Below are 15,415 nucleotides of genomic sequence, written 5' to 3' on the forward strand. Positions count from 1 at the left end.
GTAGTGTTTGTTAATGCGTCGTTAACGCGGAAGAAGAAAGCGCTAAGTGGTTTTTCACTGAATTCTTTCAGTGATAGGAGTCTAGCTTAATGGTGAACGCTAAATGCGCTCAGTGAATTTTTCATTAAACAAAAATTTTTGCTTCCAAAATTACCCCTTTCCAAGTTACTACGGCAATTTTATCTCTTTAAATTGTTTGTGCAATACAAAATAAACTTTTAACCTGTGAAACGTCATTATGCCCCACCATAATGTATGTGTTTCATCCATTCCATTCATCCATTTTTAAAGATCATTTTAGGGCTTGATACAAAAAAATGAGAGGAATATAAATCTCCTGTGGACCATACCACAGGAAAACAATAGTGATTGGATATCCACCATTAAAATTCTCCCAAGGCCCAATGTACTGTTTATTTAACATCCAATCTATTGATTAGATCATATAGACCTAGATGAATGGAAAAAAAACAAAGATCAGCTTGATCCAAAATTTTTATGGCCCCCAAAAAGTTTTTAATGGTCGACGTTCATTCAAGACTGTTTTCCTGTAATGTGGTCCACTTGAGATTGGGATATACCTCATTTTTTGTCTAATATCATAAAATGATCTATAAACATAGATGGGCGGCATGGATGAAACACACATCATGGTGGGGCCCACATAGCACTGACCATTAGCTGGTGGCAGGGGTGTAGCCAATCTGTTTCTGCGGATGCGGATTGGATACTGTCAGGTTGAGTAGCGAGACTCGCCACCAAAGTTATGTCACCAAGTTATGTGGGTCCCATCATGACGTATGTTTTGTATCCACACCGTCCATCCATTTGGAAATATAATTTTAGGTAAAGATCCAAAGAATGAGTCAAATCCAAACCTCCAGTGGACCTCAACATAGAAAACAGTGGGGAGAGTGACGCTCACCATTAAAAACTTAAATAGGCCACAAAAGTTTTTGATCAAGCTAATATTTGTTTTTCCCTTCTTTCATGTTCGTGTTAACTTGTGAACAGGTTGGATTTGGATTTCAAATAAAAATCATGGTGAGTCTTAGGAAGGTTCCAACGGTAGGCATCAATCTCGCCACTGGGGGGGTTTGGGTTTCAACTAAATTAAAATCTCTAAATAAATGGACGGTGCATACAAAGCACATACATCATAGAGGGCCCATGGAACTTGATGACGTCACTTCAGGAGCCAAATTCTACTTACAGAACTTGATGATGTCACTTCAGTAGCCAAATTCAACCTATACGTAGCTAATCCACGTCCAAGTAGTATGCGGATTGGTTGGTGTACCTCACACCAGCAATATAACTGCTGTATTGACGTCAGCAAGTTCTATGGGTCCCATCATGAGGAATGTGTTATATCCAAACCATCCATCCATTTGGCAAGCTCATATTAAAGCTTGAGACGAAAAATAAGCTGCAAAAAGCGACGGGGGATTGAACGTCTACCATTGAAACCCTTTTTGGGGTCAGAGAAGTTTTAGATCAATATGATTATTTTTTTCGGTTTGGATAGCATATAAATAAAAGGTGGGCTTATTTGAACGTTTTGTTGCTACTGGTGTTCAATCCTATAAAATCTTCCCGCTAAGAGGAATTGAGGACCTTATGATGATATTTTAGTTTTTTATTAAGTATTTTAGTTTATTTAAATTAAATATAATGATTTTATTTTCATTTCATAAAAAATAATTTCTTTATGATGTAAAACATTTCCAAATGAGAGATAGGGACAAATGTGTCAAATTAACATATTTCAGACATTTAAGATGTTTGTTAACAAATAGTTTGTTTAACATTCAGTACTTAATTTTTAGACTTCAGCCATAATTATCAAACAAGTTTTTTTTACTTTAGATTTCAGATTCAGGCTTTAGATTTTAGATTCGGTCTTTAGACTTCAGATTTAACAAACGGGGCCTTGGTCTCTACTATTGGGTGGAGTTCCTTCTGGTCAGGTAACGTGGCTTACCTTAGTCAGTATCTGATAATTGTCCTATCATATTGCAATGTAAGTAGGAGGTTGGGGTTCGATTCCCTTTTTGTTAGAGCTCATGTGGTTGGAGGAAGAGAGATTTCCATTGAAAGTTAAGGAATGGTGGAGCCCGTTTGTGTTTGAGGGATGGATGGGCCGCAAGGTTTTTAGGACTTGATTCCCTTTGGGTCAGAACTCATGTGGTTAGAGGAAGAGGGATTTCCTTAGAAAGTCAAGGGACAGTGAAGGTCTCTCTTGTCTAACGAATGGATGAGCCACAAGGTTCTGACTAAAATCAAGCTTCTCAAGGGGAAGATAGAGCAGTGGAAGAAAGATCATTTTTGGGAGGTTGATAACGCTAAAGATAGGATTCTTCATGTAGTATAGGTGTTAAAGGACAAGTTTAAGCCCTTGTCTAAGGTGGATAAGAACTTATGGTCCCATCTAAAACTAGAATACAAAAATAAGTTAAAAGAAGAGGAAATCAAGTAGTGGCAGCCTGGCAGCACTCCAAACCATTTAGCTAAAAGAGGGGAACAAGAAGACATAATTTTACCATAAATTTGCCTGTGGATACAAACAAAGTCTCTTGGTAAAGGGGGAATGAAGTGATGAAAAGGCAACGTTGTGTGGCTCTCGACAATAGAGATGTAAAATCAATGAACACTACCCTCTTGGGAAGTGGCTATGGAGATTTAGGGTGCAAGAGGACAATTTGTGGAAGTAGGAATATGGTGAATATATAGGGTGGCATAGGGAGGCCTGTTTAATAAGGCTTCTTCCCTGTATAAAGCCTCTGGTGCTTGAAGGGTGATATTTCGAATTGCCAAATTCTTTAAGAAATGAATAGTATTTAGTGTGGTTAGTTGCACTTGAATTCGACTCTAGAAGGATGTTTGGTGCTTCGATTAGCCTCTTTTCTTGATATTCCCTAGATTGGTTAGTCTTGCTTTCAATAGAGAGGTGGCTATCTTGCATCTATTCTATATTGGGTGACCGAGTGGTCTGGGTGAAGGTACTTGAATGATGAGAAATTGGAAGATATGACAGGTTTTTGGATCGTCTGCAACAACGGGTTCCATCTTTGTTCTATAGGGGATGTATGGGCGTGGAAATTAGATAGGAAAAGACGATCTTCTTTTAAATCCTTCTATGCAATGCTACGCAACCCTATTTCCTTGAGTCCCATGATCCGACGGAGTTCATATGGTGTTATAAAGGCCTGCTCAGGGTCATTGCCTTTGGATGGTTGGTGGGCAAGAAAAAGTGATCATAGTGGATAATTTTCGAAAAAGACGTGAATGTCACTAATGTGTGTATTTTTGTCTTTGGGATGATGGTATTCCCTACATTCGCTCATATAGCTTTAGATAAAGAGGCAGGGATCTCCCAATGCTATTTTATCTTGGGTGGCAAAGTGGTCTACGCCTCCTTGTCAAAGGAACTTGAATGCTGAGAAATTGGAAGATTTGGTTTGTTGGACCTTCTACAATGACGGGTTCCTTCTCTGTTCTATAGGGGTGGATGGGCACGGAGATTTGAGTGGTTACTTGTTAGGAAGATTCTATTAAATCCTTTTGTCTGCTCTACACAAACCATAGGCTTGAGAATTCTGTGATCCGACAGAGTTCATTTGGTCATACAAAGGCCCACCTAGGTCATTGCCTTTTGCAAGAATTTTACGGTTGACAATCTTCAGAAAGACACCACTAATGTTAGATGTCGAATCCGTGGATTAACCTAGTTCTGTGTTGTATCTTTGCTAGGGCCATTTTGGAGAGATTTTCGATTTGTTTCAGTGTTGCTAGGTGATGCTTTATCCAATTGGCTCCTCCTTAGCATGGCACATCCATAATGGAGAATGCTATAGAGATTCTTCCTTGTGGGTTTGTAGTCGATTTGGGGAGTATTATAATAGATATTTTTGTAATCATGCTTGTAATCATCACGAGGTGTTCAGGAAGGTCAAATCAGAAGTGGTTACTTAGGCCTTGGTGCTCCAGCCTTTTGTTTGTTGCTCTTATGAGTCTTTTGATTCCTTTCGGTTTGTTCTTTTGGAGTATATGGAGCATTGATTCCTCATCTCTGTCTCCCTTTTCTTCCTTTCAATAAAATTTTCTTACTTACAAAAGAAAATTTTACATTGTTTGCATACCTGGTAATGTATTGAGCGACCCAATGATCCTACCCCTAGTGTGCTGCTTATTGGGTGATGTACCATACAACAATGTTTTAAAAATCGATGATATCGGCCGATATATCCCACAATATATCTTGCATCCCACCAATGCGATACGAAACGCACAGGTATTGTCGATATATCCCACATGTTCGATTCGGTGAGCATTTTCAATTTCCGATTTCCCTTTTTTTTTTTTTTTGAAATTATGTTAAATTAGTGTCAAATGTTAATAAATCCATTGGTTCTTCATGTTTTGCATGAAAAATCATGGAGTTAGAACTTTGATTTTGATATCTATTGGTTCTACATGTTATCCATTTTTTTTCAAAATTTTCCTTAAACCAACTGTTAATTGAGACTAATTTCGAAGTATTTAGGAGCATTTGATGAAATGATCATCACATACACTCTAAATGTTATGCATTCAATTTGAATTTAGTTGCATTAGTTTAGTTAGACAACGCATAGCTTAGGACCCTATACAAAGGAAACTATTATATGCACTTCTTTTTTGCGATGCTATAATTTAAAAGTGTGTATTAATGTATTTTTTAACAATCCCTGAAGGTTCATTGAAAAATTTAACCCTTCCCCCAATGTTTCCATGTTTCCCAAAAAGTGCGATAAATTACCCGATACAAACGATATATGTCATGCGATAACTGATATGTATCTGTATCCCAAGGATGCGATACGTAATGGGATACCGATATGTTGAACACTGCCATAGAGTACCCATTCCTATACCATGTACCGTCGCGATCCATGATCTAGGTAACCTTGGTCTACTTTTGCTCCCTGTGTAATTTCATAACAGAAATGGAGAAAAATAAATAAATAAATAAATAAATCTGTAGTTTTAGGTTTGTCCCTTTTACCCAAATGTATTAAGTGGGGAGAAAACAGTACTAAAAGTGGAGACGAAGCGGATTTTCAATGGCCATTGTCACCTAATCCATCCCCCTATTGTGTTTTAAATAACATTGGGAAAATAACTTTGAATGAAACATGATTGGCATTTTTGGTAGGGGAGCTGATGCAAGTAGAATAAGAAAAAAAGAAAAAAAAAGTTGTTATGTGGGGGCAGGGTATGGGTGTTGTTCTCTTATCGCACAACTTTAAATGATTTGTTTGTTGTAGACATCTCTCACAGACAGTTGTGGATGTTGTTCGAGCTGCAACTGCATCCGTTAATACATTCATACACAAATGCACACACAAATATTCATGCATGAATGCATTCATTTGGTAGGACTCGGGAGATATGCATGCACCACGGGTCATTCCTATGTGCAAGTATATCACAAAAAACTCTTGTACAAATGGACAGGTACTCGCACACTTTGTGTTATATGGACTCACATCCATCAATCTATGCATCCATACCTCAAAAAAGGATGCGCACAAGTACTAGCGTGTGTCTATCTGACAAGACTCAAGAAGTTCTTATATGGGCAACACATGCGTATATGGCTGATAGATATTCCATGGGTATGCAGATATTCGATTCAAGTTTCATATATGTTATATATGCATTGGTGGTAGAGCTATATATTCATGGATGTTTCAATGCCTGCATGCATGTTTAATGTATCTCTGAATTATTTGCACGCATGCTCTTTCCTTAGTATTCTTTGAACCTAACTAGATAACAACTTGAGCCCTCAATTCGATTTTATCAACACTGGCTGTGAATCTGCTTCAGAATTCCGTGAATGCACGCTATCAGACAATTGTCTACCCATGGCTGGTTTTCGGTGAGAAAGTCAAAGTCAATTCAGTATTCATACGAGACTCTACAGGTGTCTCTGATTCAATTCTTATCCTTTTTGGAGGTGCTCTTGCCCGTGGAGCTTCGGTGAGATCTTATGCAAATTTTCTCACCTCTTGATTATCAGCAGTCCAAACACCAGAGGCAACTGACATGGCTTTTATATTTCAGGCCGGGCACTTGAAAATGTTGGATGGCTACATTGATTTCTTCATGGATCCTAGTTTGGCAGAATTGTATTGGAATCTCAAGGAGGAACTTGACAAAGTTATCCAAAAGAAGGTGAGCTGAAACACATGGGAAAATCTTAACTGTTGTGCCCATTGTTCTCCGAAACATGTCTTGTTGAGTTCAAATGCTGCTGCAAGCTGGCTCAGTTGAATTTTGAGTCGAGTTGCAGTGTAACTTGTTTTGGCCAAGGCTCATCAAGACTCATTTCATACAGTTAAGGCAGAATAACTATAATTTCTTAAGGGTTTTTTTTTTTTGTTTTTGTTTTTGTTTTTGTTTTTGTTTTTTTCTTTTTTGTTCTGGAATAAGCCCTTGTTTTCCAAAAGAATTTTGTGAATTTTACATGTTCATTTCATTTACTAAGTAGGAATTGTATATTTTATGATATTTTAAGTATTAATAAAATACCAAGGTATCCCAAATCGGTTACTTATCGGCCGTAACGGCCGATACGTAACAGTAACGGTGGAGCCCGTTATGCGAAACTGGGGCGTAACGGGTGATGGGCCGATATTGTAACCGTAACGGCTGTAATGGACCTTGAAAAAAAAAAAAAAAAACTTACCTTTCTTCTTCTTCTTCTTCCTCTTCTCGGACAGCTGCGGCCCTGCTGCGGCCTTCGTTTTCTTCTTCTTCTTCTTCTTCTTCTCTCTCTCTCTCTCTCTCTCTCTCTCTCTCTCTCTCTCTCTCTCTCTTTTCTTTTCTCTCTTCTTTCTGTCTTTTTTCTTTTCGGTTTCCCTCTCTCCTCTTTTTCTTTTTTTGTTGCAGGTGTACCATACACCAGCTTAACTGTTGTAGGTACGTGTCACACGCTAAGACGAGCGCTGACACTCCTCGAGCTCCGAGTTGTACGAACGGTTCAAAGGAGATCAAAGTTATATGGGCTCCACAGTGATGTATTTATTATATCTACACCGTTCATCTATTTTTAAATATCATTTTAGAGCATTACGCAAAAAATGAATCGTATCCAAAGATCGTCTGGACCACACCAAAAATAGTAGCAGAGATGATGATTTTCACCGTTAAACAATTCGTAGGCCCACCATAACATTTATTTTCCATCCAATCTGTTCATAAGGTCAAAAAGACCTGAATGAAGAGGAAAAACAAATTTCATATTGATCCAAAAGTTCTGTGATCCCAAAAAAGGTTTCAATGGTAGACGTTCAATCCCCCACTGCTTTTTGCAGTGTGGTCCACTTGATAATTAGATCTATATTATTTTTCGTGTCAAGCCTTAAGACGATCTCGTCAAATGAATGGATGGTTTAGATATCACACATTCATCATGAGTAGGGCTCAAAAAACTTTGACACGTGTGCTACACTTCACAATCCGAGTCCCGCCTAATTCGGGCCCTTAAAAAATTGTACACGAGACATATATTAACTTAAAATTTACCAATTAAATTATGAACTGCAATTGCTAACTCACTATGCCAAAATCAAATTATTTGAATAGTTTTAATTGTTATTTTGTGGACTTTTATTTTTTAAAATAGGCCCTTTTGATTTGTTTTCATGATTCACTATCCAATAAATGTCCACCAATACATAAGTGGGATAATGGCAATAAATTGCATGAATTTGAGGCTAATTTGGGGCATAGATTGGTCCTCCAAGTCAGCCCGAAATTGGCAACGCCATCTACCTAAATTTAATTTCATTTTTTTAAAGAACTATTGGGAAAAAGATATTAAATTGTTAAGTATATAAATTAGATATTTAGAAAATTAAATATATGAATTTTGTAATCAAATTCAGGTTACTTGGTTCAAAAATTAATCAGACAGTCCGATACAACTTCTCACCAAAGAGTGGACCGTTACACCACCATAAACATGTTCCAATTTATAAATGAATTCATATTTGGAATGCTTAGAATATTCTGGATTTAATCCATATTTTTTTGGCAAAAAAAAAAAATATTTTGCGCCATTATGGGCCGTTACGCCCCCGTATCCGTATCGGTTTTAGAGGGCACCGTTACGCCAACCGATACCAATACAGGATACCTTGTAAAATACTGTATCAATTCATACCACCACTTGGTTAACTCTTCAAGTGGGACCGACCCACCTTGACCTGGATTACAAAATGTTTGTACCTAAGCTGCCAGAATACAAGTATCCCAGCACTGATGCCACGGGTTTTAACTCCAGCTCACCTGCCAAAAATTGCAAGATTTTGGAACTTCCAGATTCCCTTTGAAACTTCACCTGCTATTTACTTCTTGCCATGTTTAAAAATGCAAAAAGGCTTGATTGCTGATGAGCCGGAGTTTATTCAAATCTGGCTGAGTACACAAAACCAGCTTTGATGTTCAAAGACCATGATTTTTTCTGCCCTTTTGAGTTGTAGCCTAGTGTTTGTCTGTACTATTTGGTTATGGTATGGCACCAGCCCTATGAGTCAATAATCAGCATCATAGCATCGCCTCAGCTAGTTTGTGCTGGCTTGCTTGGCAAAAGTTCACCAATCAGCCGCCTATCTGACCTCAACCCTCCTTTTCCCAGCCTTAGGACTGGTTGGTTCATCACTACCAGGCAAGGTTCTGGTAAACCGATAAAGCAATGAGATTGGCAAGTCATCAATACAGACCAATCAACCCATAATCCCTTCATGGATAGGCCGATCCTAGAAAGTTGCAGAAGTTGGTTGTTTCTAACCATTCAATGTATGAGGAATTATAGTTTCTCGATCAGAGGATCTGCAGTATTCTGCATTTCCAGTTTGTGAGAGTGGGACCCATGAAGCAGAACATTGTTCTGTTGGGTCCCACTGTGGATTGACCATGCAACAAAAGATTTCCCAGGATGGCTAACTATAGCCACCAATCTTGAGCCTTCTTGTAGTAGAAGGTGGATCATTGATGTCTCTTCCTGACTGTTTATTGTTAGGCTCCAATTGAGAGTTGAGGATCAGTCTATCAAGGAAATTTAGGCACGTGGTCAATCAACAGTGAGACCCAGCAGACCAATTGTCTGAGTCATTAAACCATGGGCCACACTTCTACACGTATCATTAAATTCCTATTGGTCGGTCCCACTTGAAGAGTCAACCAAGTGGTAACATTTTGGGTCAAGTATCATTAAATTCCTATTGGTCTGTAGACTCTTTCCTTGGCTGTTGATATAAACTTCTCATGATCATCCAAAGCTGGGTGATGGATCAGATAAAAACTTCTGATGACTGAACTTTTATGATGTCTCATCTATGAGTCAGTCCACTACTTAGACAGTTTGGATCCATCAGATAAGTGCACCAGTCTCCTACCCATGCCTAGAATTTTCAGATTTTTCCTACAATGAAAATCTTCGTGAACTTTATCAGGCTTCTAAACAGATCTTGTGTGTTTACAGCTTGAAGAGCCAGGCGTGGACATTCACAAGGTTGGCAAGTACCTTGTGCATTCGGTGCAGGAACTGGTATCAGCCGACCAATGTGAGGGGCGGTTTGTTTTTGGCCGTGAAAGCAAGAAGGCCCGAGCCTCCGGTGAAGATGGTGATAGTAACAGTAGATTGAAGGATGGTTCAAACCCAAAAAGCTTGCTCCAGACCCTGTTGATGAGGGCGGGCCATAGCCCCCCAAAGTACAAAACAAAACACCTCAAGACAAATGAGTTCAGGGCGCTTGTGGAGTTCAAAGGGATGCAGTTCGTAGGGAAGCCCAAGAAGAACAAGCAGCTTGCTGAGAGGGATGCTGCCATTGAGGCATTGGGCTGGCTGACCCACACCTCCGATAAGAACAGGGATGAAGAGGATGACTCCCCGCCTGATGTCACTGATAACATGCTGAAGTTGCTTGGGCGGCGTCGGCGTTCCAAGCGCCGGCCAGGTTGATAGTGGGCCGTGGTAGTTGTGGTTGATATTCTTAATCCAAATTCACTAGGCAGAATGAGGTTGGTGGGTGTCGCTGATTTGGGTGACATGTCTTTCTCAAGCCCCATGGTGTTGCCACATGGCGGATTATCAGGTTGCAACATTGCAGCATGTTCCAGCATCAAGTCCTAATTTATGGATGGATGTGGAGTAGGAAGGTTCGAAAGAGATGCTGGCACTCAGAGAAGTGAAAAGGTTAACTATACAAAAATATGATCATGTTGTATGCAAGAACAGCTCCCCTACAGCTCATCCTATGTTAACTTAACTCGCAGCCCACTCATCGCAATCATTTTGTCGTTGAAAAAAATCAAGTATTTCCAATGGCAAACGCGGCAATAAGAATCCGGAAGGCATAAAGAAAGGGATTGCATGATGCAACAGTTTGTATATGATCAGTTCTCATTATATGTTAATTTTAGTGGGGTTTTCTTTTATGACCTTTTGATATTTCTAATAATTGTGTGTGTGTGTGTGTGTGTGTGTGTGTGTGTGTGATCTCTATCTGGCACTATTCAAAGTTGCGTATGAGGACCGATTTGCTTGGGTCTCATGATGTGGCTTTAGGTGCAGTGTGAGTACACTCAGAAGTTTTCCCAGCTAATTGTTAACTGCCAGGTTACAGACACCACTGCCTAGTAGGATGCTTGTCTTTTATCACCGTGTAATTTTAATTTATACATTGATCATTTGTGTAGAAAAGTGGAGAGAAAAAAAGTGACTATATATATACACACACATATCCATGTGTTATTGTACTTAAACAAGGTTAAACACAAATTTCAATGTTTAGAATCTATCGTGCATGGATAATAATGTAAATAATAATCAAATAGTAATTTAATATCATTCCTTGCCTCTCTCAGATCCATAAGTTCCTATTATTCCCTACTAGCGTTATGGCATCTGTGCTGCACTTAGTTTTACAACTTGGTAACTCAAATCGAAACTTGACCGAGTCAACTTGGCAAGATTTCAAGCTGAGTCATGAAAACTCGGTTGCAAGCCTGACTCAGCTTTCACTCAGCATGACTCGTCAAGTCATCTTGCTGAGTCAGTTAGCTTGACTCAACTCAACATGACGTGAAGTGAGTCGCACAGGATGGAGATTTCAAACCAAAGACCTACAGCAGAGAAATGAGCATTCCTAACCGAGAAGCTAAGCATTACGCGCTTGCATTTCATCTCTTTATCTTATGTTTATCGTTGTGTAACTATTTAAAATATCTATAAGAAATATATTTTAATTATTAAATATCAGGTCAAGTAAATACTCATCCGAGTCAAACCCACCTGGTTAGACATCAAATTTTCTAGTTTTGAAACTGCGTCGCGGCATGTGGAGATAGGATGAGATGGAGGAGAGAGAGTAGGTACCAAGGTTTATTGGAATGACAAAAATAAAGGAGGGAGAGAGTAGTGGCTAAGGTAAGCGTTAGAGGCTTTTTTTGAAAAAGAAAATAACCTAGGTTGGTTAAATTTTTTTTTTTTTTAATCTCCAAAATACACATCTATATTGAAAATCTCTCTTAGGACCTTCAATATCATAGGTTTAGAACTTTACTAAAACTAAGGGTGTTTTTTCCCCCTTTGTAGACCTTGTGGTGGGAGCCCAAAATAACATACCTTTTTAAAAACTTATTTTTTTAGACCTAAAAGTTCTTTTTATTTTTTAGAGACAAAAGTGCCTCTTTATCTTATGCCTTATACCTTCAACTAACTCTTTTTGCTCTCCAACTAACTCTTTCTTTACCACTATATTTCGACAATCTTTCGTACTTTCCAACTAATCTATGACAATATTTTGTGCTTTAGCAATTACTCTCCTCTGTAGAAACTCTCACCTTAGAAAAATGGATTCTTCTTACCTATTATACTGAAATGGGATTGTTTAGGAAGAAAATAAGTGAAAAAAAAATGAAAAAAAAAATTCTAAAATTTCACTTTTAGAAGATGGGTCCTTCAAAAAATTCTGCATAGATGAATCTTTTGTCAATGAATAGATAACGAAAAGTTCACTTTTAGAAGATGGGATATTATTTATTTATTTATTTATTTATTTTAATCTCGTGTGCTTCTATCAATTTCTTCCCAAGCAAACCCATAAAAAAATAAAAAAATAAAATAAAATAATTCAAAATTTTCACTTTTAGAAGATGGGTCCTTCAAAAAATTTTGCATAGATGAATCTTTTGTCAATAAATAGATAACGAAAAGTTCACTTTTAGAAGATGGGATATTATTTATGAAAAAATACTATTTAGATGGGTTTGCTTGGGAAGAAATTGATAGAAGCACACGAGATTAAAATAAAATAAATAAATAAATAAATTAATTAAAAATAATTTTTTTTTTTTAAAAAAAAACCACTTACCTTTTAGAAGATGGGTTCTTTCTTGAAAAGATTAGACTTAGATGAATCTCTTGCTAAGAGTTGGGCCTTGGGCTCACTTCTGAAAGGTCAAATGGTGTCTAAATGAGATGATTTTGGTCCTATTTAAAAGGTCTTTGAATTATCTTTCCAATAAGCCTAAGATTGCCCTGATTTGACTAATAATGATAGAGTAATAATCATTTTTGAGATACCATGCAATGCCAGAAAAATCACAATCACGATCGCAATTTGTATATGTAAGCGGTCATAGTTTGTACACATGAGTGACCATGATTACAATACATTGTGATTGCTTACACATACAAACCATGATTGCTTATGTGTACTACCATATCGCTTATGTGTACAAACTATGATTGTTTACATGTACAAACTACAATCGCTTACATGTACAAACCGATATCGCTTATGTGTACAAACCGCGACCGTGACACAATTTTTTGAACATTACACGAGCTCACGAAAACTGCCATAATTCTTTTGTTATTGGTCGGATTAGAACGATCTTGGACTTTCTATAAAAGATAATATGAAGACCTTTTAAATAGTACTAAAATAATCTCATTTAAACACCATTTGATCTTTTAAAAGTATGTCCAAAGTCTAGCTCTTGGCAAAAGACCCATATAATCTTAATCTTTTAATGAAAAAGAAAAACCCATCTTTTAAGAGTGGAGTTTTTGATATCTCTCATTTTCTTTTATTAGTTTTTTTTCCATTGCTAACCCATCTACGCAAATTTTTTATAAAAGGAATAAGAACCTATCTTCTAAAAGTGGAGTTTTTGTTTTCCATTTTTCTTCATTTAATATATATATATATATATATATATATATATATATATATATATATATATATATATATATATATATATATATATATTAGCAAAAGATTCATTTATACTGAATCTTTTGAAGAAAAATAACCCATATTTTAAAAGTGAAGTTTGTATAATATTTTTTATTCATTTCCTCTCACTTTCATCCCAAACAAGCTCATTTCAACATAACAAGTAAACAAAAGAAGGGTGCTTCTGGCAAAGACGATAGTAAAAAAGTACGAAAGATCGTTGGAGAATGGTCGAAAAGTACCTAAGGATCGGGCCGCTTAGCTCATAAGGATATAGCTTAGGGAACATGTTGAAGTTGGAAAAGTCTAATTTGATTCATACACTTGCACGCACCTTATGCCTTTCCTTTGTAAGAAAAAAATTATTAAAAGCATAAAACTCATATATATATATATATATATATATAAAACTGGACACATGAAAATATAAAAGAGGCAAAAAATGCCTACCTTTACTATTATGCTCAAAAGTATTCTTCGCATTTAACACTCTAGAAAATTAAAAAATAATCACCCCTCACAGTCCAATTCTTACTCGGTCTCACATGATGATGATAGCCCAACAGAACATACTCACAACCTTACTAGCCCTAGAGCCATCAAAACATTTAACTAACGGAATTTAGGTGATAACTTCCTTGGTTGACATACCCGAAAGCATTAAAAGATTGAATGACTTAATGACATAGTTTCTCCATGTGGCACCACATCCCTAACTTAAAACGTGTATGCACGATCACCTAATACTTAGTTAATTACTCACTATATACTCCTATACTATTTAATTTACTTCCTCCCTTAACTTTAAGCACTCAACCTCCCCTGATTGGAAGTTACAAAGTTTTCAACTTTCTCCTACTCCTACTTCGAACATCTAACAACCTCCACTTAATGTGAGAGTCATAGTCAATTCCAAAATCTAGCAATTGAGAGCCCCTTCTTGTTAGTGCCTCAGTTGAGCCTTCATAGGAAGAAATTAAAGAACAAAGACTCAAATACTTGAAGCATCATAGATGAAGACAACAGGTAAAGCATGAGTTGCTCAGTAAACCTATCGCTAGACCACCTTAAGAACCAAAACAACCTACCTCTAGATGAATCATCCCATATGTAAACATTTGACTCATCTAAATCAAGCATTAGACACTTAATGAACAAGATAAGTTAAGCTTCTAAGAGGTGCACAACTGTTGTAAAACACATTGCCTAAACAATAGTTTTTAAGTGATTCTCGATTTCATGAACAGACTATCGATGGGTCTCAAACGAAGCTTTAGTCGATCGAAGCTCAGTGCTCGATTAGTCAAAGATAGCTAAAAACGTTCAGCAACAAACTATCTGAAAAGATGGAGTTTATCGATTGTATCGAAGGACCTTCAATCTTATCGAAGGGGAGTTTGATCGATCAAAGGCATCACTCGATCAATCGATAGAACTGATTTCTACCCATTTTTTACTATTAGAATTTAATTCCTTTATATGAGGCAATTAGTATTTGGGCATTTTAATGAGTTTTTTGTACTATTAGAGCTTATGTGATTCTTTACTCATATCCCTCATTTTAAGACTTTAAACCTTTGAGATTCAAATAATCTTCTTGAGCTTTACTACTCTAATGAGGATTTCAACCTCCATTGTGAAGATGATTTTGATCTCCACCATTTTCTAGATGTTAGACACTAACCCTACAGTTATATCATTGTCTATATCCTCTAAAAGACCCATTTAGGTGAATCTCTACTAGGAACCAAGTATAATATTTATTTGTAAAAGATTTAAGCCAACTCCCATCACATTGGTCACCTCATTGGAGTATCGCATGCAAGGTTTTTGATTGTGAGAGCAAATGAGAAGCTGATTGAAGCATAAGAGAGCATTGATCAATCATCTCAAGCAAAGCTCTATAAAAGGACTCAATTCGAAAGTAAGGTTGTCAATTATTGAGTTCATACACACTCTTTTCTTATGTAAGATTGGCTGTAGAATTTGTGAGCCAAACTCAAATAGATTTTTTGTGTAAGACCTAGACTTTTGTGTAGGGTCGAATTCACTGGACATGGGTGCATACGTGTTACTCTCCATGAGAGTCTTCGACAAAAGTGTAGGTAAGGCCTTAG

General features: G+C 37.1%; 1 protein-coding gene across 2 annotated transcripts in view; it reads left to right on the plus strand.

The window, feature by feature from the left end:
• LOC131233244 (DExH-box ATP-dependent RNA helicase DExH3) overlaps nt 1-10,743 on the plus strand; it is a 144,794-nt gene extending 134,051 nt beyond the window's left edge. For both annotated transcript variants that reach the window (XM_058229890.1, XM_058229891.1), the window contains exons 17-19: nt 5,875-6,027; nt 6,112-6,222; nt 9,536-10,743. In XM_058229890.1, coding sequence (XP_058085873.1) covers nt 5,875-6,027; nt 6,112-6,222; nt 9,536-10,015 — 744 coding nt within the window. In that variant the 3' untranslated portion in view covers nt 10,016-10,743. The remainder of the gene's footprint in view (nt 1-5,874; nt 6,028-6,111; nt 6,223-9,535) is intronic.
• The last annotated feature ends 4,672 nt before the right edge of the window (nt 10,744-15,415 follow it).

Source organism: Magnolia sinica, chromosome 18, assembly GCF_029962835.1.
Source record: "Magnolia sinica isolate HGM2019 chromosome 18, MsV1, whole genome shotgun sequence".
Taxonomy (NCBI): domain Eukaryota; kingdom Viridiplantae; phylum Streptophyta; class Magnoliopsida; order Magnoliales; family Magnoliaceae; genus Magnolia; species Magnolia sinica.